The following is a 23,820-nucleotide window of genomic DNA, read 5'->3' as shown; positions in this document are numbered from 1 at the left end:
AAACTAAAGATCTAAAATCAAAATATCAGGTATTATTGGAATAGGTTTAAAGGAGAACGTGACTCAATGCAGTAATGGGTTTTGAAGTTCAGTTACATATATCCTGCATGGGTTTTAAGGGATTAGAATTATTTCCAATTCTTGAATAACCCACAGGAAAAGCAAAGCTGGTAGTCATAGCAGAACACGTTCCTACTTAAAACAAGGGAATTTGTTTTTCATTGACCTTTCACATAAAACCTAATTACTTCTGAGAAGTATTCTGCTATAAACCTATTTATCCTGAAATGCCCTTGTTTTATCAAATTCTACAGTGAGGTATGATTATGAATTAAGAAGTTTAATAAGGGTTGCAGCCAAATTGAAATTTTTTTTGCCACATTTATTAAATTTAATATAAGAAAGCTAGTGGCTGAATTTCAAATCTGATGAATATTTTTCATGGTGCGGCTCTAGTAGGTACCAGCAATCATCTTATTTTGACCCTACATACAGACAATATGTTAATACAATGATTACACCATGTATGTTCATAATGGTATTGGCAATATGAATCAATATCTGCTGCAGGGCAGTTTGATTTATTTGGGGACATGAATAAATTAAACTCCCTCAAGACCTAGCAAAATGTCATAAAAATTACTTTTGGCGATAATGATGCACAATTAATTGTAAAATACTTGTTTAATTTATTTAGCTTTATGAGGTCAAATCAATAAGTGTTTTGCACTGGACAGCATTGTTTTTCATTAAGACATGCTATTCCATGGCTATTTTTAATGTGTAGATATTTTTTCTGATAAGAGGTATGTTCAGCAGAAAAAGAAAATGAGGCTCTGTTACGTGCCTCAAAAATAGTTTTAATTTATTTAAAGCTTCAACCTAAAAGAGATTTTCTTTAAGCTAGGAGAGAAAATCTAATTGGCTTACCAATAGCATGCCACTTCATTTGGGGGACCTGAAGTATACTTTCTTTTTATTTTGTTTGTGGCTTCTCAAAAATAATCTAAGAGTCTAAAGAAACACCAAAAGTTATGGTACAGATATTCCCTCTTAGCATATAGTATAAAACGGGTACATACGATTGAATATTAGCATAACTGCTCTGTGATTTGGTCCATTTAGTGTGGTAATATGGCACGAGAAGGACTGCGTACGCTGGTTGTTGCCAAAAAATCACTGACTGAAGAACAGTATCAAGATTTTGAGGTATGAAGGGACAGAGTGATCTTGTGGTTCACCATATTTAGTTACTTCAGGGGAATGTTCCTCTTTTTTTTATTCTATTAAGGTGGCAAAAAAGATGATTCATATTTAAAATACTGATAGTTGAGGTATGGCATACAGTCTACTAGAGATTTTGTCATTTGTTAGTGATTGTTCTGCAGTCGTACATAGGATACTGTTTTGCTTTATTATGTGAGTGGACAGTGTTTTCCCAGAAGCTAGCATAATGTTAATTCTGTAGCTTCAGCATGACCTAAAAAAAATCTACTTGTTCTCAAAGATAAGGGCAGTTCCTGCTTAGATATTGCAATGCCTAATTCTTAATAGTTCTTCAGGAGGCATTCTCTTGAGGTGATTTTGCCAGAAAAAACATGTATAACATTAGGTGTAAAGTAAAATTTGCTCTTTAATGAAGAACAAGATTAAAAGATATATTTAAAGACAAATATTTAGTCTAATGAATCCATATTGTAACTGATTGGTAGACTGAATGTATACTTCGAGTCATAGGAAACTCAAAGTGGTTTTGTGTTTGTAAACAGAGTCGATATAACCAAGCGAAGTTAAGCATACATGATAGAAACCTGAAGGTTGCTGCTGTTGTAGAGAGTTTGGAGCGAGAAATGGAATTGCTGTGTCTCACTGGAGTAGAAGATCAGCTGCAAGCAGATGTTAGACCAACTCTAGAGATGCTAAGAAATGCTGGAATAAAGGTACTAAACGCATACTGCTAACATAACAGGTTATCATTTATTAACTTTTTTTAACAGGACATGAATTATATTTGTCTATATTCAGGTTCCTTCAAAGTAAGAAATATGCCAAGTCCTAAGCACATTCTGGGCATGAGCTAGCAGAAACAAACAAGACATTGTGTGTGAAGTTCCCTTGTCCACCACAGGTTTCATTGATCTTAAGCTTACTTCTGTAGGAAAACTACCAATGGATAAGTGTATGTGACTCCCAGTCATTTATCCCCTGACTGTCTACAGTAAACTGTCCTAGCTGACACTAAATTAGGTGGGCACAAGATTCGTATGATAACAGTGTTTTCAGGCTTGGCGCTCACGAGAAGTCTCAGCAAAGATCAAAAGGTAAATTGTTTGAACTAGAATTCAGAACTGCCCTTGGAGTTTGTTCAAGTCATGTTAAAGGGACAGCATCAAAAGCTTTGCACAAGAGTTTGTGCTGTGTTTTGCTCATAGGCAGGCTATGCTAGACAGCTATCAACTGCACATTTAGAAGTAATACATTTTTTGAAAGAGGATTTGAAGTAAAGATACGAGCAATATCTGAGGGGAGTGGGAAAGATTATATGCATTTTGTGTGAAGCAGAGTGTCAAACTTCGCACAGAAAAGGGGAGTTGACTTTGCATTGGTTAAACTGAATCAGATACAATGGGTTTTCTTAGCCTGAGAAGGAGGGTAAGTAATTTTGCTTTGCAGCAAGCATGGGAAATCTCCCTTTACGTGAGAGAGGAGCGGGAATATATGGAGCTCTGCCTTGGGACAAACAATGAGCCAGTTGAGAATTCATGGGTTAGAATTAGTGGGCAGACCAATGGGGACAACATTATGGTGAGTGTCTGCTACAGACTGCCTGATCAAGAAGTAGTAAAAGAGGCCTTCTTCAGACAACTGGAAGAAGCCTCATATTTGCACATGCTGGTCCTTGTGCTGGACTTTAACCACCCCAGTATCTGCTGGAAGGGCAACACAGGAGGGCACAAGCAAACAGGGAGAATTTTGGATTGCAATGACAATAATTTCCTGACACAGGTGACTGAGGAATCAACAAGGAGAGATGCTCTACTAGTCCTTACAAACAAGGAGCAATTGGTCAGGGATATGAAAGCTGGTTGAGAGGATAGCCTTGGCCACCCACAGTAGTTATGAAAGGATGAAGTTCAGCAGGCTCAGGAGGATCTTATTAATGTCTGTAAATACCTGAAGGGAGGATGCAAAGAGGACAGAGCAAGGCTCTTTTCAGTGGTGCACAGTGAAAGCACAAGAGGCAATGGATGCAAACTGAAATAAAGGAAGTTCCATTTGAATATAAGAACATTTTTACTGTGAGTGTGTTCAAATACTGGAGCAGGTCTCCCAGAGGGTTTCTGGAGCCTCCATCCTTGGAGATGGTCAAAACTGTCTTGACATGGTCCTGAGCAGCCTGCTGTAGTTGACCCTGCTTTGAGCAGGGGAGTTGGACTAGATAATCTCCAGAGGCCCCTTTCCATGTCTGCTATTTTGTTATTCTGTTTTTAATTAATCTTTGTTCCCCAAAGGCTTTCTGATGAATTAGCTGGTAATGCAGTGGTGTGCACAGTTAGAAAAATAGATGTATGGATTAAAGCCTTATGATTACATCGAATTTCTTTTTACTATGGTGTGACTAATGCAAAGTACTTATACATTAGTACTTCATGTATAGTGTTTTCTTGTTTGCTCTTGGTATTTCTTCTATATGTGGTCACTTCTGACTGTTAGGTATATCCTGCTACAAATAGGAGTAGAACAGTGGGACAATTTTTAGTTGTGTGGTTTTTTGTTTGGTTTTTTTTTTTAATGATTAGTTCTAGGATTTCAGAGCATTAAAACTGTTCTGGCTTTAATTATAACCAACATTATAGCAGGCTGGAAACACAATAGTAGCTGTAGATAGGTCATAAAATTATAGATTACTTGGTTACTGATGAGAAAACATGAGTCTTTTGTCCATTCATTGACCAACGTGGACACTAATGAAAAGGATCTTACCTGAGATGTACAGGAAAAGAGGGAGACAGAGGCTTACCGTTTAATAAAATTGCAACTGTTAACTTAGTAACTATCCAGTAATAACTCCTGCAGCTTAAGTCATTCTTCCGGTGTGGTCTCTTCTGTTTGGTCTCGGGCTAAGTTGTATTTCATCCAGATGTCCTTCAACTGTCTTGGTGTTAAGGGGCTGAGGGAGATCGAGCTGTCTCGCTTTAAGAACAGATGGATCCTCAACCTTATTCCTTAACTTTAATGCCTTTATCCCAGTTCTGTGTGGGCAGGATGTCTTTGGAGTGTTGGGACTGTAGCTCTTCCTCCAGGATATGTTGTCTCATTGCTTGGCTGCTGCTTTCTGATAGATTCTCACTAGGGTCACAGACTGTTGTGTCACATCGTTTTGGTGACAAATGTTCTCTCTTGTAGTTGTCTGCATCCTCACTCTTTTGATCAAGGTAGTATTGGGGCCATAGGGAAAGGCTTTTATGCTTTCCCTGCTGTTCAGCTATGCCAGTGGGTTACCCCAGAGTTTCACCTTGTCTTCATGTAAATTGAGACATTGGCCCTTGTGAGAAGGGAAGGGGAATGGAGCTGCCTGAAGTAGAGACAGTTCTTTTCTGCTTTATGTGTTACTGCATTAAAAACTGCTCATTAATTTTAGTTAAAAATGCACATATCGGTATATTTTCTCTGGTAATCTAATCCCAAAAGGTACCAGAAAAAGGTTGGAGAGAGATATCATTTAGATATGGAGAACAGACACATTAATGTCCAATGGAGTAAACTTTTACATTGTTTTGCAGATATGGATGTTAACGGGAGATAAACTGGAGACAGCAACTTGCATTGCGAAAAGTTCTCATTTAGTGTCTAGGACTCAAGATATTCACATTTTCAGACCTGTAAGTATAGTTCCAAATTTTTTGTTGGTTCATCAAAGGACAGCTAATAACGCTGCTTTATTTGATTAGTAGTTGGCTGCTTGTTGAAAATTGACGGGTTATTGTACTGAGTGTCACAATAATGGTCAAGAGAGTAGTACTTAGGTTGTTATTCGAGGATGTAGAATTATAAAGTATTGCTTCTGTTTAAGCATGCTTGTTTCTAGATTTGTTGATATGCTACAGAAATGTTTGCAGCCATGTTCCGGTGACCCAGGTTCTACATGCGTTTTACACTCTTCACTTATACAATGGACATAGTAAGGTACCTCTGAATAATGATGGAGAGCGGTTTATGTGAGGTGCTGAGCCAGTAGGAAAGAGTGTCCATGAATTTAGGCTACCTGAATGTGGTTATTGCTTGTTCTAGCATTTTCATTAATAGAACTCTTTACACTCAAGCAGAATTAATCCTGAATTAAACTATGATGCCAATGTCCTCTGTATAGATGTAGTTCAAATCAGTATGAGAAAATTTGATATTTTTTTTTGTATATCATGGTATATATTTGCATTTTATTAACAGGCTGTTTAAGATAACTGTTAGAAAGGTAAACTGCGTATCTTTTTCTATACATTTTGGTTATATTTGCATAGCATCAACTCTAAGAAGCCAAACAAAAATAGATTTTCCAGGCGTTGATTGATGCTGTGTGATCAGATGTAATATGTCTGTGTTTGTTCTAAATGAACCCCTTGTACCTACAGAAATAATTATATGAATATAATTTACATGTAAATGTAGTTTCTTCTGAAGCATCAGAATGGCAAATTAGGCCCTGCAGACTACTATTTGCAATTAAATTATTAATGCTTCTGATAAAACTTCAGATCAATTTTTGTTGACCTTTCCATGTTGTAACACTACAAATTAAGTCTTCCTGAACAAATTCTATTTAGTTGAGTCAGATTTTTATTTTCATTACCTTGACTGGTGATAAGAGATCAGCATAAAACTGTGTTAACTTAGAGTACACAAAGTTTTAAATTAGTTAGAAAATGGATTTATACAGAATTATTTCTGTGGCTGTATTTGTTGCAAAGAAATAACTACTAGGATTAATGCAAGAAAATACCAGGCACTCTAACATGTCTATTTTAGTTATAAATTAGTAAATAAAAAATTATGTACTACTTTGGCTTCCAAAAAAGATGCATTTGGTTTTTAACGCTCTTCCTTTTTATTCTTAGAAGCCTCAGCTTCTTCATTTTCTAATGAAATTAACTGATAAATTATTCTAGAGGTAATTACAAATTAAAAAAAAATACCTCTGTTAGGTGAAAGGTAGAACAGAGAGGGCAATTACTGCTCATCAGTGTGTGCCAGATGCTGACATCTCTTAATCTCTGTAATGCAAAAAGATTATAATGGTCCAATGCAATCTGGGGTTCTTAATGGTTGGCAGACAAGGAGCTTTCTCTTTAAATGTTTAGTTGTGGGAAAGGAGGAAAAAAATCTGAACTGGGGCATGTGTATGGGTTTTTCTGTTTGCAGGTGCTTTTTAATGTAACCCAAATTTTATGTGTAGTAGAGCCTATCTGGAGGGAGAAAGGTCTTTGGACTGCATCTGATTCTGGGAAGTAGTGGGCCAAAGACAAAGCTTCATGTTCAGTGTAATTAAGACTCATATATTTTAAAAGTTATTTAATCAAAGTGCTGACAGAGCTAAAATTAGAAGTGTAATCAGAGTTTGTGTTTTATTCTGTGCTTGGAACTTTGTCTTGCATGATAGCTCTAAAATACATTGATCTTTTATTGGAAAAAAACTAAAAAGTGCCAGTCTCCTCAAAATCTGGTTATAATTTAAATTTTTCAAATTTAACCAAACCTTCCAAAAATCAAACCAAACCTTTTCAAATTTAACTCAAAACCTCCCAAAATCCATTTGGTAACCTTTGACCATTTTTTGCATTTCACAGCTGGGCCTTTCTGAAACAATAATTATGTAAATAAATAAAAAAATCTATGATGTAGTTCTTTTGTATTGTGCCACTTGATCCTGCTTGCATACTTAATGCAACATCCAAAAGGATTAGTACTAGTGAGCATTTTTATGTGCCTTTGAAATCTGTGTCTACTTACTCAAACTGAAGGAACTATTAATATGAACATTTTACATTATTCTAAGAATATATTTTACTGGTTAATAAATAAAAGTTTTGGGGTTTGCTTGGTTTTTTGTCTGTTTTTTCTGTAGCCCTGCCAAGATGGAAAGACTCAGGTTAGCTTGAACTTAAGATATTTTAATGTCATTAATTCATTAATTTTTTAGCCCTGGTCTACTTTGGTGAGGAATCAGTTAAACTGACTACATAGATTTTCCTTGTTTGAGGATTACTTTTTCACTCCATAAGATTCAAGGCTTGTAGTCACATCCCATGGGTATCAGGCTTGCACTGGGATAAAACACTTGTTGAAGAACCAAGGCCTTCTGGGTGTGAGTTCTCAAACCCTGATTTATTTAGGCAGGTTTTTTTAAAGAATATAACAAAATCTTTTAAGTGTTTTTTATTGAAGGTTACCACTCGAGGAGAGGCTCACTTAGAACTCAATGCCTTTAGGAGGAAGCATGACTGTGCCTTGGTGATATCTGGGGACTCACTTGAGGTAAGAACTTGGTTTCTGTCAAATTACATTTATCTGTATGCTTATGTTCAAAAAGTAAAGTATCGGTGTCTTCATGCTCTTAAACTTTTTTCCAATATTTGCCCATACTTTAAGTTGTCCTTAGAGATACTTTTGCTTTTCACTGAGTGCTAATTAGAGGATATATGTTCTAGATGGGCAAATGTTATTGGTTCTCTGGTCTCCTGTGTGGTAACAGAATGGAATTTGTATGCAGCGTGCTTTAGTATTGTCTCTTCTCTTAACCCCAGAGCGTGTTGACTCTCTTAATGAAAGAGAATGTCAGTTTAAAATAGTAAAGCCACAGTCAGGAGAATGTGGCTTTTTTCTCCCAGATAGATGTTGTGCAAGCAAAACTTCATAAAAGAATTCTTTATACTGTGTTTTTGTGTTAGACTACACATAGTAATATTTAATTGTAAGTAAATGCGCGTGTATTTTTTTCCTTAGGTTTGTCTGAAGTATTACGAGCATGAATTTGTAGAGTTGGCTTGTCAGTGTCCTGCTGTAGTGTGCTGCCGATGTTCTCCCACCCAAAAAGCTCATATTGTGAAACTCTTACAGCACCACACTGGAAAACGCACGTGTGCAATAGGTAACTATTGGCACCATCTTCATTTGCGGTAGCGAAAACGTGTAATAAACTTAAGCAGTAGATGGCACCATTGAAAAATAGTTGAAACAAAACCAAACAGACTTCATCAACCGCCAGGTGTTATGTAGCTGTAACAAAATGCCATTCCATGAGAAAGGTGTGGTTATCTTCTTTATTCCATAGGAAAAAGTCTTGATTGCTGAAGTAATTAATCATAATCCATAGATTAATTCTAAGAATTTATATTAAGAGGTTTATATATGTTAAGAATGTATATAAGAGGTTTCTAAAATACTGTAAGGCCAGGATAGTAAAACCTCTGAAGAGCTGAATATTGCAGTGACATTTTCCAGGTGATGGAGGAAATGATGTCAGCATGATCCAAGCAGCAGACTGTGGAATTGGAATTGAAGGCAAGGTAATGTTAACAGTTTCATTGTCAAATGTGTGCCACATAGTAGTATAGTAACATGGGATTAGAAGCTTTATTCTTAAACAGTAGTGAATTGATCATTTCTAATTAAAGTATGCTGTAAGATGATAAAAATGCTTAGTCTTTGAACTAATATTTTCTTTGCTTTTATGTCCTCTGCTTTATCTTTTTAAATATAAAAAGCAAGAAAAGCAGAAAACATACCGGAAAGAAGCAAGATAGGCAATTAAACTTGTTACAGTTTGATTTGTTACTGTTACTGATTTGTTACAGCCACTGCATCTTAGAATATGCACAAAAAAATGTCCTTTGTGTCTTGTTGCAGTGTTGATTTCTGAAGGAGGAGCAAACTTGACTTTTAAAATTAATTATCACTTAGAATTTTGAAACAATGTTTTACACTGGGTTTCATATTTGGAATATTTTAATTTTGTTCTAGGAAGGAAAACAAGCTTCCCTAGCAGCTGACTTTTCTATCACACAGTTTAAACACATAGGTAGGCTCTTGATGGTACATGGTCGAAACAGTTACAAAAGATCAGCAGCACTTGGTCAATTTGTCATGCACCGAGGCCTTATTATTTCAACTATGCAGGTATTTAAAACTTTGTTTTCTGAATAGTTAAAAACACTATGTCTGTCTTTGAAATGTCACAAAATCTTAACCAATATTGTTGTTTTGTTCTTTATTGTAATGTTTTGTATATAGCATTATATTAAATATATATAATTATCTGTTTTTTGTAGGCTGTATTTTCATCAGTCTTCTATTTCGCGTCTGTTCCTTTGTACCAAGGATTCCTAATGGTAGGGTAAGTCAAAACCAACAGTTACAATGTCTGGTAATAAATATAGCAAACTACCTTCTTAAATAACATCATGTAGTTGGTGTCTGCCACGTTTTTCATACATTTCTCATTGGTATGCTACCAAAACCTGGAATGAGTCTACAAAGAAGAGTCAAACTAGGTTGAATATGAGGGAGGAAGCCTCATTATCAGTTCTTTGAAGAGAGGGATCTGCATAGCCTTAGACGAAGATACCATATAACCTTTTTCACATACGGGGTGAAAACAATAGAGGAAATCTCCCAGACCAGTTTCAGCTGTTACACAGATAGCCATACAAGCCTCAGTGGGAATCACAGATTTTTCTGTTAAAAATGGAGCTGAAGCTACTGACTATGAAATTTCCTCTGAGAGTGCACTACCCAAGTCTGCCACATAGATTTCTGTTCAGGTGAATGTATGCAGGATTACGAGCACCCTGGTCTTGTTGAAGAAGCTGCTTTAGTAATATGGTTCCCCAAGTCATACAGCTGAGGGATATGCATATATTTGTGTTTGTCCCTGCTCACTGCCCCTTCTGTCCTAAGAGGTTCTTTTATACTTGTAAACAGTAACAACTTAAATCAATAGTAACTTAAATCGTAGTCAAATCAAGGTCTGATTATACCACAGTCTGCAGAGGCAAGCAGTAGACCTCTCCAAAATGTTTGTAAATACTTGTGCTAAGTTCTAGGAAAGTACATACTAAAGTATACATCTGGCATGTGCATACTGAAATCCAAAGCCACCTACAGAGTTGTTAAGGCTTTTGTTCATCCATCTACCTATACCATGAGGTCTGGAATATAGTGCTTGTTTTTTCTTCAGTTTTCATGCCATCGTCTGTGGATGAATTTAAATGTCAAGTCTTTGAACTGGTTGTCCAAAGTGCAAGTGCACAGGGAGTATGGTAACAGATTATAAGCTTGGGTGCTATATATATGTAAGAAATAAATGTATTTACTGTTTTTGAATGTATAAAAGCTCTGTAACTTCTCACAACTGGCAGCTCTTGGAAGCACAAGAGCAGGTTGCACGTGTAAAGATGTATTGGTAAGCTGCCTCAGTATTGGGTAGAAGAATCAGTTTAATTCCACTTACATAAAAAGAATAATGGAACTCAGTAGATCAGTTTAAAATCATGTCATACAAAAGTGTCAATTTATGTGCTTTCCTTTCCCCTAGGTACGCAACCATATATACTATGTTTCCAGTCTTTTCTCTAGTATTGGATCAGGATGTGAAGCCAGAAATGGCATTGCTATATCCAGAACTTTATAAGGATCTCACGAAGGTACGAATGTCCTCAGTGCTCTGATATGAACAAATGCTGAAATCTCCAGTGTGCAAGACTGGGAATTCTTACAGTCATTTTCTTAAGGTATTCCATGCAAGACAGATGCACAGCTAATGTAATGCAGACTTTTGTACTATGAAAATAATCCATGGTACCAAATGTTCCACTGAGTTTTATTAATACATTTGTTAAGTCACCAATGGTTGGACTGAAATAATTCAAACATGAAGGTATGTTGATGTAAAAGTTGCTTTCAGTCTGGCCCCAGGATCTCTGATCTGGAGTTATTTATGCTTGCTTTTTCACAGCTCCTTTTTAACTGGTAGATTAATTTATAGATTCTGCTCCCCCCCCCCCCCCCCCCCCCCCCGAAATTACTACTGACCTCTCCAAAAGCTGACTTTCTTTAAATAACAGATCTTGATAACCGCTATACGTTAACTGAATCATCTGTAGATACTGCTTTCTGTGTGTTTGCACATACCTGCAAACAATGAAAGTGTATAATCTCTCCCACAAAAGTGAAACAAATCTCAAGATTCTGTTTTCATAAGGTTTTTTGAAAAGTACTTCTGCTCCATCTTAAACTGTCAGCTAGAAAAGTTGTGATCCAAGGCAGAAGCAGATAGTATTTTTAGGGATAGTAGATTCTTTTGAAGATGTGTCTAAAAGTTCAAAAGCCAAACTTTGAGCGTAGTCGAAGAGGGTCCAAACTTTTCAGAGCCTTTGTCTTTTTAATTGTACTAAATTAGCTATTAGCTATGTTAGTCTGGGAGAATTTTTTCTCATCTCTTGGAGATCTTGATTCTCTCTTTGTCCTCTTCTGAATCTTTAAAGTTTCTTTGTGAGATTTCAGCCTATGATTAATCTCAGAAAAGCATGGCCTTACACCTGCTAAAGGCAGTTGTAAGCTTGCCTGTGGAAACCCATCGATGGACCTTGGAAGCACCTTATTTCCAAAGATAGAAGTTAACCTGTACTCAGAAACTGCCCAGGATGGGTAAATGAATACAGGCTAAGTTTTTTGTTTAGGCTTAAATGACAGTTCTTGGAGATGCTGAATCACTGGCTTTCCCAGCTTATGTTGCACTTCTGTGAATATTAAATAAGTAGAACCCAAATAATTCTCTTCAGAAGGAAAAAAAAGAGAATGCGGAGAAACTGGAGAGTACAGTTCAGTCCATTGTGTGGGGCAGATGATGATCAATGAATGATTATGGATGAGTAGTACAAAAAGTTATGTGCTACATTTGACTATTACAAGGTGATCTTATTGCGAGTATTTATTAGAACAATTTATGATCATGCTGCCTTAGTCATGACACTATGAAGCCTATGTATTTCTGCACATCGCTTTTCAAATTATGGACTCTTAATTGCAAATCTCTACCGGTGCTATTCAGCTAGTGTTATTCAAACACGTGTTGACACGGACTATAATTGTATTCCTAGGAATTGATTTCTTTTCTGGGATATGCTAGTGATGAAAATGCTCTTTAGATTTTTAAGAGAGTAAGATACATTGGCACAAGTCATTGACAGACTCTTGCTCTGGTGCAAGAAGAGAAAATTAGCAAGGTTCAGAGACACAGGTGTGGCTACATACCCTGGAGGACACACTGATTCAATATTACTGTTACTGTGGTTCCTACAGAGTTAGAGCTAGAAAAGCTGATGAAAATTTGAAAGGAAGTATAAGTAAGATGGCTTCCTGCTTCCATCTGAAAATGATTCACAGCCTGTTGTGCAACATTCCCTAGAGGCTCAGGAGTGACTTGCCCCTTCTAGTTCCATAAAGGTGAACCAAAACTCAAGCTCATTCTTACTTCACAAATCTTGCTAATTGGGAGCTATGGTCAAAGGTGGAAGCAGTGTCCAGTACTGAAAAGAAAATGAGTAGGCACTCATAGGAGAAAAAAAAAAAATCTAATGTTTCTTTGTGCTTATACGAGATTTTTTTTCCCCATATGTTCAGTCCATCACCAACATTCTAGACTATAAACAGAATTATGAAAATGTCTTTAGCACCTTGCCATGAACTGTATCTATCCAAGAAAATGTTTTAGCCTATATTGAAGTAATAGAAAGAGTTAATTCATCCCTTTCTACAGCAATGAAGCACATTTCTTTGTAAAGTGCTGATTCTTCCCTGTTCCAGTGATCACTTCTTTTGTGCCAAAATGGCTGCTTCGTTTGCTGTTTTATGCTTTTAAATGTGTATCCTTTCAACTCTACAATTCTAACTTATTTCATCAGTACCCTCACAGAATGCAAGAGTCATATGCACATGTACAGCATTTATTCTTTGATTTATGCATATGTTTCAATCTATAACATTCACAATCACAAGATTTAAAATGTATTTGGTAATAGTTACTTGCTGAAAACTTATGGTAGTCATATGTTTATTCTGTGAATGCAAATAGACAGTTTATCCAACATTCAGAATTGACTAGTAACTACAGTTTTGCTTGAGGTTTAGGTCAGTAGGTACACAGTGCTATTTTTCTTGAAGACTACATTTTACAAAACAGACATAAAAACATTTTAAATAAAAAATAAACTAATTTTACTGTAATTATCCCTCTGAAAACCAGTGAGAGAATTGCAAGGTAAAGTATCTTTAAGGCCTTAACTGTCCTACCTCCAAATTTAGACTTTGTGCAATTTCTATACAAGTTTGCAATGAAGAATCATAAAAACAAGTAGAAGCTTTTTAGCCTATATCACTTCAAAGACTGCTTGTTTTACTTGAAAAATGTGTCTCTAGTGATTAACTATTAAAAATATATGAACTGAGTAGATTTATTGTTTTTTAAAGTTGTGTTTAACTGTCCTCTCACTTGTTTCCCTTAGGGAAGATCTTTGTCATTTAAGACCTTCCTCATCTGGGTTTTAATCAGTATTTACCAAGGTAGGAGAGAGTCCTAATTTTATTGAACTAAGAATTTTTTGTCTGCTATTAGCAATATTGTCTTTCAGCTGCAGGTTGAATTCCCAAAGCTTAACATTTCATCAGCAGCTATATATATTGCTTTCTGTTTATCTCGTAAATCGATATTCCTGTAGTGTGCCAGGCCAATTCAAAACACGGTGTGGATTGGTATTTTTATTGATGCATGTCACCTAAAAAAGGACATGTTTTTAATTAAATGCTAATCCAGAAAAATTTTAATGAGTGCTTATCCCATTGCATATATTTACACAGTAGTTTTCTTTCATGGAATGACAGAAGTACTGTTGAAGAAATCTGAATTATGTAGTCAGTTGAAAGTAATTACACTTTCAACAATATCGCATTTATTTGTAGCACTTGACAAAATGAGGTTGATTAACAATTCCTCAGATATATTGCACTAAAAGGTGTTTAATTTTGTAATAGTTTTATTTCTTTACAGCTTTACTTTGGTTGTTTCATTTCACATGCACAATGTACAGTAAATATCACTTCTGTTATTTTAGAAAGATCAATGTTTTTACCTTATAAAAACAATTACTGGGCAAGTTTTCATAATAAGCAATCAAATGTTCAGTGTGCAGTTGTAAAAACTAGTACACTGAAATGTCATTGCTCAGTGTATTGTTAACTTCGTGTGCCTTTCCTAGGTGGTATTCTGATGTATGGAGCCCTGCTGCTTTTTGAATCTGAATTTGTACATGTCGTCGCCATTTCCTTCACTGCCCTAATCTTGACTGAGCTCTTGATGGTTGCACTGACGATACGAACATGGCACTGGTTAATGGTGGTGGCTGAATTCCTCAGTCTTGGCTGCTATGTGGCCTCTCTTGCATTTCTAAATGAATACTTTGGTGAGTAAAAGTATTTTAGCAAAGAACTGTGCTTTATATTTTTAATATCTTTTTTTCTCTTTTTTATTAAGAGTAGGGGATGTTACGCTTTGTGAAATACAGCGTTCTCCGTAAGAAATATGACCGAGTTGAAATTAGGCTTAATTAATGTTGGGTTAAAATAGTATCTTATGCTTTTCTCCTAGAGTTTGAAAATCTTTATTCCTGTTAGTATGATTTATCTAGATTATAAACTTTACTCAAACCATGTATGCTTTTCCCATTGTTGATCTGATCTTGACAGTCCAAACTGCATACCTTAAATTGGCTTTGAGATTTGCACTGCTGAAATGGATATGATTTTAAAAAATCAGGACCTTTCACTGAGTTGGTGAGTTATTTTGTATGCCATACCAAGTGGACCTCATTAGATCTAACCCACAAGCTTAAAAGAGCTGAAGTATTGCCAGAGAGTGAGGCAGAAGGCTATTAGGATAGATACTTTATATAAGAATCATTGTTTCATTATTATATTAAGCTCACTTTGTTTTAAATTGCAGTATGCCATACTGTGTCTTAAGGTTCTGATTTTTCATAGTTCACAAGATGAAAGAACACATTTTAACTGCAAATCTTAGCAGTCAAGGATCTAAGCATCAAAGTAATACATATTTCTTTTTATATCAAATTATCCTTCAGTAAAAACAACTCTGTTAGTGTAATTTTACAAATGTAACTTTTACAGAAATATATGTAACAACTTTGGTTATACCTCACAAGGTGTAGAATCCAGCTCCTCCTCTCTCTGTTTTCCAGGAGCTGATGAGTAAGGAGTTGCCCTTCTTCAGTTGTCACTTCTCATAGCAGAATTAAATGTTATGTGGTAGTTTCTAGGAGTCTCATAGTTCTGCTTTCACTGTCTCATGTCCCAAGTGTTCCACACTAGGGTAGTACATTATATAATTATTTTTTTAATCAGTAAATGCTTCACTGCCTGTCCCAGGTGTTCTGTTACTTCCCAGATTTCTCAGGAGTCAAATTCTAATGAAGAAACAACCCTGCTGGGCTTGGTACTTGTATTGTACATTATTTCAGGTTTGCCAGAGTACCTTTTTCTTTTCTCTGACACTGATGCACAGACTCTTTAATAGAGATCATTGGGTTGATTCCTGAATCTCCACAGCCAGATTACAAATGAAAGGAACAAGCAAGAACAGATACAGGTACTGGCTCTTTAGTCCAAACTTCCAGGAACTTCATAAAGCAGAACTTGCTGCTTCAACTTTACAAGTCTTTGGTATTGGTGACAGCCAGTCCTTCCATCCTTTGTAGGTGGTGTTCAGTGAGAAACACCTTTAAGTGGTCTTCACAGATGTGTAAAAACTGCAGTGACTTTATTTCTTGCAAACCTTTCTGTAAAGGGGAGTGCTTTACTATCCTCATGTATTTGCTGCTCAAGTCCAAGCAACTGAGTAAGTAAATGGTTGCATGGCTTCTTGCAGCCTGGGGACTTAACTTCCATGTTTTTCATCAGTACTGAAAAGGCTGTGATTTCATGAGCTTTTGTAAAGATGTATTTTACTGTGTGTTATTAATCAGTTAATCTGAGAAAATGCATTTCAGTTAGTCTTACTTCTGCTTAATGCTTTACTCTTATTTAATCTGTCACATTATAACTGGGGGGAAGGAGCCTTTTTTTGTGCATGTACTGTAGTATAAACCCAAGTTATGGTTTACAGTTCAAGGCATCGAACAACTTCCATGTACCAGGGAAAGCAATCCAGTCTAATAGTGCTTGGCTTCATCAGCAAATAAACTGTTTCTTTCAGTGATGTTACTTACAAACATCATCTTTTCCCAAAGAAATGATATCGTAAATATGACAGGGCACTCGGATTAGAAAGGTAAAAATACGTGATACTGCTCTACAGCTCTGACTCGAAGTAAATCAGTTTTTAGGTTTCTGAATTAATTGCACACAATGGCCTTATTAGGCATGTGTCTATGATATGTTACATAGGCTTTTAGTATGTCTAAGCAGGCTTCGGCTAAAACTGTGTAACAAGTTTATGCATTGAAATCTAATATACAAAGTATTTTTAATGAGTAAAGTTGGAGCAGTAAAGCATTTCTTTACAGCATTTTCTGAAGTGAATTTTCATGCACATTAAAACAGTTCTGATCAAGTTGCTTATACAGTAAATTATACCTTGAAGTCAAATGTAAGAAAACTGCCTGCCTACTTACAACTTTAAAACATGACCAAATATAAAATCTCTATATTTTCAAAATGTTTTGGTTTAATTGCTGTTTAAAATATTCTGATTGTCATGTGAAAGGCAATGCTACTAACATCTTTTTCATTTCCTTTTTGTATAGCTAACCTGTTCACATAATTTTTGTATGTTCTGTAAATCTATCCTTTCATTTTCATTCTCCCTCTTTGTGAAACAGGTATAGGCAGAGTGTCTTTTGGAGCTTTCTTAGGTAGGTAAAGTTTAACTTTTCTTGAAGTTTTTTTTTTTTAAGTCTTTAAAAATTCATTAAGAGTAGTAAATTATTTAATATACACATTTGTAAATAATAGAAAAAAGCAAAAAAAACCCGATTCTTCAGGTTACCTGGGTTCTGAGATCTTTCCATGATAATCAAGTACGACCTGACCATTGCAAATATGGTCAAAAAATTTCAGTAGCAAGTGTAGGGTGTCACCATTCTTGTTAACGTTAGTCACAAAAAATAGCTTTTCACTGTAGCTTGTGGCAATATCACTATATTGTTTTCCCTTTAAATTTTTGGGCTCTCATTTAATCTCTAAGGTTTTAAGAATCATTCAGTCTAGTTGTTGTGACTGTTTCAGAGAAAAATAATATGAATATGGAATAAAGGATCCAAAATGGTAGCAGAATTTCTGGTTGGGAACTTGTATTATAGTGGGTAAAAATCATTCTTACTAGTAGAAAAATAAGCTGGCTTAACTTTTTATTATGAGAAAGTCTTGCTTTTAAACTGAGATTGTTTCCCCTCAAATTATTTTGTGCTGCCAAACAGTGTAAGGACCATAAAGGAACTCTGAAGTTCCTGTCTAAAGAAAATAGTTGGCAAAAACAAAATGTTGAGGTTAACTTTCTCTTTCTGTTGTTTTGTTGCCTTTTTTTGTTTTAAATTTTGCGTGGTCTTGAACAATAGCATAAGCAAACAATTAAGAAAGTTTTATTGACTTTGCATTATGGAAGTTCCAGTTTCCATGTTATCAGCTCCCATTACTTATTTTCCCTGTTTGTTTCTGCAGATGTTGCCTTTATCACAACTGTGACCTTCCTGTGGAAAGTGTCAGCAATCACTGTTGTAAGCTGTCTTCCACTTTACATTCTCAAGTACTTGAAGCGCAAATTTTCTCCTCCAAGTTACTCCAAGCTTACCTCTTAAAAGTAATTCTATTCCTATGGTTTTTCACTCACACCAGTCTGCAAATTGCACATACGCTGTGCTTTAGTGTCTATGGATTTGTGTTGGACTAAAGAAATTAAAAAAAAAAAAAAAAAATCAAAAGTGATAGAGCGAATAGAGCACAAAAAGAGGAGGAAACATCTGACAGGTACAATAACACAGAAGTACACTAACAAGACTATCAGAGATAAATAAATAAAATCTTCATGTTGATTTTTTTTTTTACTTTCAGTTGCTATGATTATAAAATAAAACTGAATTACTTTCAATTTGACAATGCTTCTGAATGGTTTCATTGCTACTGTAAAGGATTTTTTGCTACTGTAAAGGATATTTTCCTACTGTACTAATCTTCTGCAAGTTGAATTGCAAGTTTTGTTATTTATTACAAAACTTCCCTTCTTTAATTATTACATAACTTCCTAATTCAAGTCCTTTCCTTTAATGTTTATATATGGAAAAGTTCATTCGTCCATACTTACTATAACAAACCTAATACCTGTAAATGTCCACGTCTATATTAGCAGCTAACTATTATTCCTCATCAGACATTAAGTAATATGCACTATTTGAATTATGTACAGATGTCTGCATAGGACAGTATTTTATGAGCTGTTGTCCTATTCTGTACTCTCCATTTCTGGCACCACTAAATATTACAGATCTGTGATGCTGACAGCAGTTCTTTAGATGCACATTACAGCCAGGTTGCACAAAAGCTGTTTAAAAATTAAATTATAAATTCTGTACATAATTCCACTGCACCTATTGATCTGTACAGGTATCAAAGACATGGCTGCTCAGTAAATATGTTTTAAAATTCTTACTCACTTTGTATTTGTAAAACTGCAAATAGCATCAAAGTACATTTCTATATATGAGAAGTCCAGTAAACCTTGTATTAGCTAATATGTTTAAATTGCCTTGTAATCTGTTTACTTAGGTTACTCAGGTAAAAGAAAGTAAGATGAACACATGAACATTATGGTAGGAAAATCTATCATCTTCCAAGTTGTAAATGTTATGTTTTTATAACTTAGTTTGGGTGCAAATTTGTTTAAAAAAAATCAAAACATTTTTGCTTGTTGTAAACTGTCGGAGTTGAGTATCTTGGCTGAGTTATGACACTTTACAGCAGTTGAAGATCTGTTCCAGAAACTCGTATGCTCTGATACAATCTGAGGGGTCCAAATCTTGCACACTGTACTGGAAAGTAGGATATATTATTTTAGTTTTCCATTGTGGTATAGCTTTGCTTTCTCAAGAAATATGTGTAACTAATTTGGCATAGTCTATTAATCAGTGGAGAGGAACAGTGTAATTCTTCATGCTTTATTTATTAAATATTCATGTGTGTGTGTTTTGAAAACACTTAATATGGATGTCATTTTATGTTTGACTGTATGCCTTTATAACATAATTCCTTGTTTAATCTCTTACAACTTTGCCCTTATGCCATTATTATATTGGATGAGTAATATTTAAGTGATAAATACAACTACTTCCTGGGAGAGCAGAGGAAACTGCTGCAGAGCTATTTGGACTCCACTCCATTAATTTTTGTTTTGAAAGTTTTTCTTACTAGCTATTTATCTGCTTTTTTTAAAAATTTTAATTCCTCATTATAAAAGCAATAAAGCCTAATTTCTACCAAATATTATTAATGGTATATGTATTAAATGAACTACTGAAGTAGTGTGTCTTTTAATTACACAACATTGCAGACTAGTTTGCTCTGTCCCTCTGTAAACTCACTTGTGTAAAACCCCCACAAGATGTCACTGTTCTTGCATACTAGCGGAAGCCTTTCTTCATTTTATGTGGTTTTGGCAAGATACTCTTCATTTATATTTTTAGTTTAGTCCTGTGGTATTTTTGTTGCTGATTTGCTTTGATTTTCTGTTTTTCCCCAATAAGTGGGAATTACTTTCAATCAACTAAGAAAAGTCACCAGTGTGCAGTTGTTCTGAAACATTGATGGTGTTTTCTTCAGATCTTTTTGTCTTAAACATTGTGAGCTCACAACCATATGCATCAGATTCAGTAGATAAGCAAAAGCTTAGAGTTGGTCATCCTTCATCTATACATTACATCTTTGACATTAGACAGGAAACGAGGAAAAACCAGAAATTAAACTAGCAGTATTAAAGTGATAGTGTTACCGTAATACCAGCTGTATGAGATAGTCATATCCGTGTGTACAGAATTTGTAGTGTACATATATTAATCCTCAGCATTAAGACTGTGAGGTTAGTGTGATAGCAAATGCATAGATCCTACACACAGATAATAAGCCTTTCAAAAGTGGAGTCAATTCTCTAGAGTGCCTGCTTTCTTACAGTGTTTTCAATATACATCAAAGGTCTAGTTTCAGCTAGTGCTTTATTTTGAAGACTGTGGAAATCTGATTCAGGTGACTTACCTTGCTTTTGAGGTTCAGTCACTGCAAAACTATGTATACCAGGAAAGTCTGCATTCTATTCATTCATGTCACTCAGCCACAGCCCTGTAAAGGGGTAGCGCTACCAAATCACAGTGTTTTACAGGTAACAATACCAATGCAGAATTTAAGTATTGTAATATGACATCTTTTAGCAGAAGGCTTTCATTTATTGTGGATTTCAGTACAAAGTAAGCAAAGTACCATCGTAATCCCTGGCTCTTAAAACAGAATAGTAACATATCTGGTGTGCAAATGAATAAATTATTTTGTAAGAATCTCATTAGGTTGTCATTTCACATCAGTATATGCCAGGAATAAGTCTGGAGCACCAGATCACCTTACATAAACACAGATTTAGGCCTTGGATCTGCAAGTTACACCCAGAAGGAGCTTAGTTTTATTTGGTATTAAATAAATGCTTACTTTTGTGAGCTGCTATGCCAGATACGTATTTCTGAAATGGTAATCACGTCTCTTTGAAAATATATTTGGAAAATAATTTCAGAATTGGGATAGGATGGAGGAGCAAGATGTGAACAGGAAATACGTCCTCACCAAAGTAACATAATACTGACCCTGCTAGATTTCCTATGTAGTTTTATGGAAGAACACAGGGAAAAGGGAGAGATCCTGCAAAAAAGGAGTACTGGTAATTATTACACTGGTTTCTTCTGCTGCTATTCTAAACTTACATGTTCATGTAACTGCTGGAAAACATTTTACTACACAAGGTATTAGTTTGCAAATGGAAGCCAAAATTAAATCCTTGCATAGTTAACATGTAATCTGTAGCACTTTTCCACAAATGCAAGTGTTTACAACAGTGTTTTTATGTTCAAACTGAGCTTGCTGACACATACCATCAGAATTCAGCTGTGTGGTATCTGCTGTTTTGTTCCTAAAATTTCTGAGTGGTTGTCCAAAAACATGCCATTGCTTTTGTACATACATAGGAAGCGTGTATTATCTTGACAAGCAACATCTACTTGAGCCAACCTGTAGTAGAAATGTCCTCCTACCCTGTGTCCACAAGAGTGCGAGCCTAAACATTTTTCAGTCTCCTTTTAAAACATGTCTGCAAGAGGTATCTCTGCAGTCAGGAACTTTTCAGACTGGACACCAGTTCTGCAGGTATTTAAGCAAGAATTTTAATATTCATGTATGTAGTTAAACAGATGTAAGTCATGGGGGTCAACTTTTGTAGACAAACTTCTGTAGACAAAGAGGAGATGATTTCCCTGCATACTGCTCTTACTTATGCCCATTTGTGCGTGTTAGAGAGTAGGCCTAAGCAGTATAGCCTCCATACTCCTCTGCTGTCTCAAGGCGTTCAGATTACTTGAGGAAGAACCGGCCTCAGATCTTCTGCTGGTGAGCTAGGCAGTGTGTTCCTGGGATCATCGTCCATCCCTACACTGATGTGCACTTCTGCCTTGCTCATATAGGGTACACTGGAGGGTTCCTTCATCACTGGAGGTTGGGGCTGTTCATGCCTAAACCACCTTTGTTTGCATATTTACCACATGAATGATGGTGAGTCAGGCCTGGGGAAGGGCTTACTGTTTAAATAACAGTACAGACTTCCTTAGAGGCTTTGGAGATCTGCTGTTAACAAAGATACTCTGACATGACCTTTTTTTTCCCACTTTTGCAGAGCTCTGTATCCCTGGGTTTTATATTGGCGAGAGAACTTGAAAGAGGCTTGCATCTGCTTCACGCTTGCATCCCTTCTTATGTACCAAAGTATTAATATGGTTCCAACAGCCCCTGCAGGGCAAAGGAATTTAGTGCGGAGTGTGTGCAAAGGGACAGGAGAGTCTGAGCAGACAGTGCTCCTTAAAAAGTGATAGTCACAGGAGGAGAGGTGGTTGTTCTGCTCTCACTACTGGTGCAGAAGCTATTCTTGTAGGTCCTGCTTACTCTGACATCCATTTGAATTTTATCTTCCATGGAGTTTCTCCTTATTTTTTCTGGCTAGAAAGGAAAGAATTGGGCCAGCAGTCTCTTATAACATTTCATTTAATAACCTTTCTGTATCTAGACTGTTATTATTATAACTCAATTGAAACTTGAAGGCAATCAAAAAAGCCCTTCAATGTGTTAGCCCCCTGTAGGGAGGAAAATCAGTACAAGTGAACAAAGACAACATGGATTGAACATTATATGTAAACAAACAGGAGGCACAATATCTTTAACACTGTGTTAAAAAGTGTTGGAATTCCTTTTGTAAACAAAACGCACTTAAAGTGAGATACTTCCCAACAAGTACTAACTACCCAACAGATGCCCTCAGCAGGGTTCACAGCTGTTATTGTGAGTGGGAATTTGCTCAGTCAATTGCTGACAAAATCCTTCTCAAATAGGGAATTGCACTGAAAGACCTATTTGCTACTTTGTTGACCGAAAACATAGTTTTGATCAAAACGTTTTACAGCAGAGGTGGTGAAAACTGGATGCCTTGAACAGAATAATGAGAGCATGCTCCACAGTTGGGTTGACAAATTCTACTTTATTCTCCTGTTCCTGACCAGGTTTTAGCAAAACTGCAGCTGAGATTTCTCCTTATTGTAGTCTCCTTCTGTCCTCCAGCATGCTTTCAACTTGAGATCATAATCGGCAATGGTAAACCTCTAAATTGCGCAGAACAAAGCAGGTTTGAGGAATAGTTAGCCTTTTTGCATTACTGAACTATAAGAAAGATCATCATCTGCTCTAAGAGGAGGAGATATTATTTCTATAACTATGATGCATGGTAAGTATTTATGGCCCTGCCTTTATTCCTCTAGCAGTAAACTAGGTTTATTTCCTCTTCTCTTGACAAAAGTAGTAAGAATAAAAAGGGCTTTGGTTATAACGTTCATGTAGCTTTTAGCAAGCGGTACACAAAATAGACTATTGTCATTCTGATTTGTAGAACTGCTTTCCATTGTTTCTCTATAATGTACACATCTAGTTTTTTTTCTATGGGCCCGCTGTGTTTCGCTCCAGGTTCCAAGCATGAATTTGATTTTGCAAAGTAAACACATATTGTCTGGAAGCAAATTATAGATAACTACTTCAAAAGTCTGTTGAAAATTAATTCCTATCCATTTGACCTGGAAGGCTGGGGGATGTTAATGGATGAGCAGACCTGTAAGGGATAAGTGCATGTACATACATTTTGTATTTATTGCAATCATCTATTGCCTATTTGAAGGACAGATCTGGGAATTCTCAGGCAAGATGCTCCCTTGGGGAAAACCTCTATGCTGCATGTGCTCAGTAGAGGAAGATGAGCTGTTGTCTCCTCTGCATGTAATCACTGGTTGCTGCCTTCTCTTGCCATTGAATTCCAAACTCATCTGCAGGAACACTTATTAAAACACTTAAGTGTTTTAAGCTTATGTATATTGTATGAGCTTAGAAATAAAGGAGGGGGGGAGAAATCTGCTGCTCACA

The 23,820-nt window shown here is 35.9% G+C and overlaps 1 protein-coding gene across 7 annotated transcripts in view; it reads left to right on the top strand.

Annotated features, from left to right (window-relative positions):
- The window catches only part of ATP9B (ATPase phospholipid transporting 9B (putative)), a 175,219-nt gene extending 155,637 nt beyond the window's left edge, over positions 1–19,582 (top strand). For 4 of the 7 annotated variants that reach the window (XM_075493658.1, XM_075493654.1, XM_075493659.1 and 1 more), the window contains 13 exons: positions 1,126–1,209; positions 1,770–1,940; positions 4,785–4,883; positions 7,426–7,530; positions 7,999–8,143; positions 8,497–8,561; positions 9,016–9,171; positions 9,324–9,388; positions 10,589–10,697; positions 13,557–13,614; positions 14,307–14,510; positions 16,944–16,976; positions 17,782–19,582. In XM_075493658.1, the coding sequence (XP_075349773.1) occupies positions 1,126–1,209; positions 1,770–1,940; positions 4,785–4,883; positions 7,426–7,530; positions 7,999–8,143; positions 8,497–8,561; positions 9,016–9,171; positions 9,324–9,388; positions 10,589–10,697; positions 13,557–13,614; positions 14,307–14,510; positions 16,944–16,976; positions 17,782–17,918 (1,431 nt within the window). In that variant the 3' untranslated portion in view covers positions 17,919–19,582. The remainder of the gene's footprint in view (positions 1–1,125; positions 1,210–1,769; positions 1,941–4,784; positions 4,884–7,425; positions 7,531–7,998; positions 8,144–8,496; positions 8,562–9,015; positions 9,172–9,323; positions 9,389–10,588; positions 10,698–13,556; positions 13,615–14,306; positions 14,511–16,943; positions 16,977–17,781) is intronic. The other 3 variants (XM_075493655.1, XM_075493657.1, XM_075493656.1) reach the window with 3 other exon arrangements.
- Positions 19,583–23,820: the final 4,238 nt, after the last annotated feature.

This window comes from Mycteria americana, chromosome 2, assembly GCF_035582795.1.
Source record: "Mycteria americana isolate JAX WOST 10 ecotype Jacksonville Zoo and Gardens chromosome 2, USCA_MyAme_1.0, whole genome shotgun sequence".
NCBI classification, from domain to species: domain Eukaryota; kingdom Metazoa; phylum Chordata; class Aves; order Ciconiiformes; family Ciconiidae; genus Mycteria; species Mycteria americana.
This window is presented reverse-complemented; position numbering and strand designations above follow the sequence as displayed.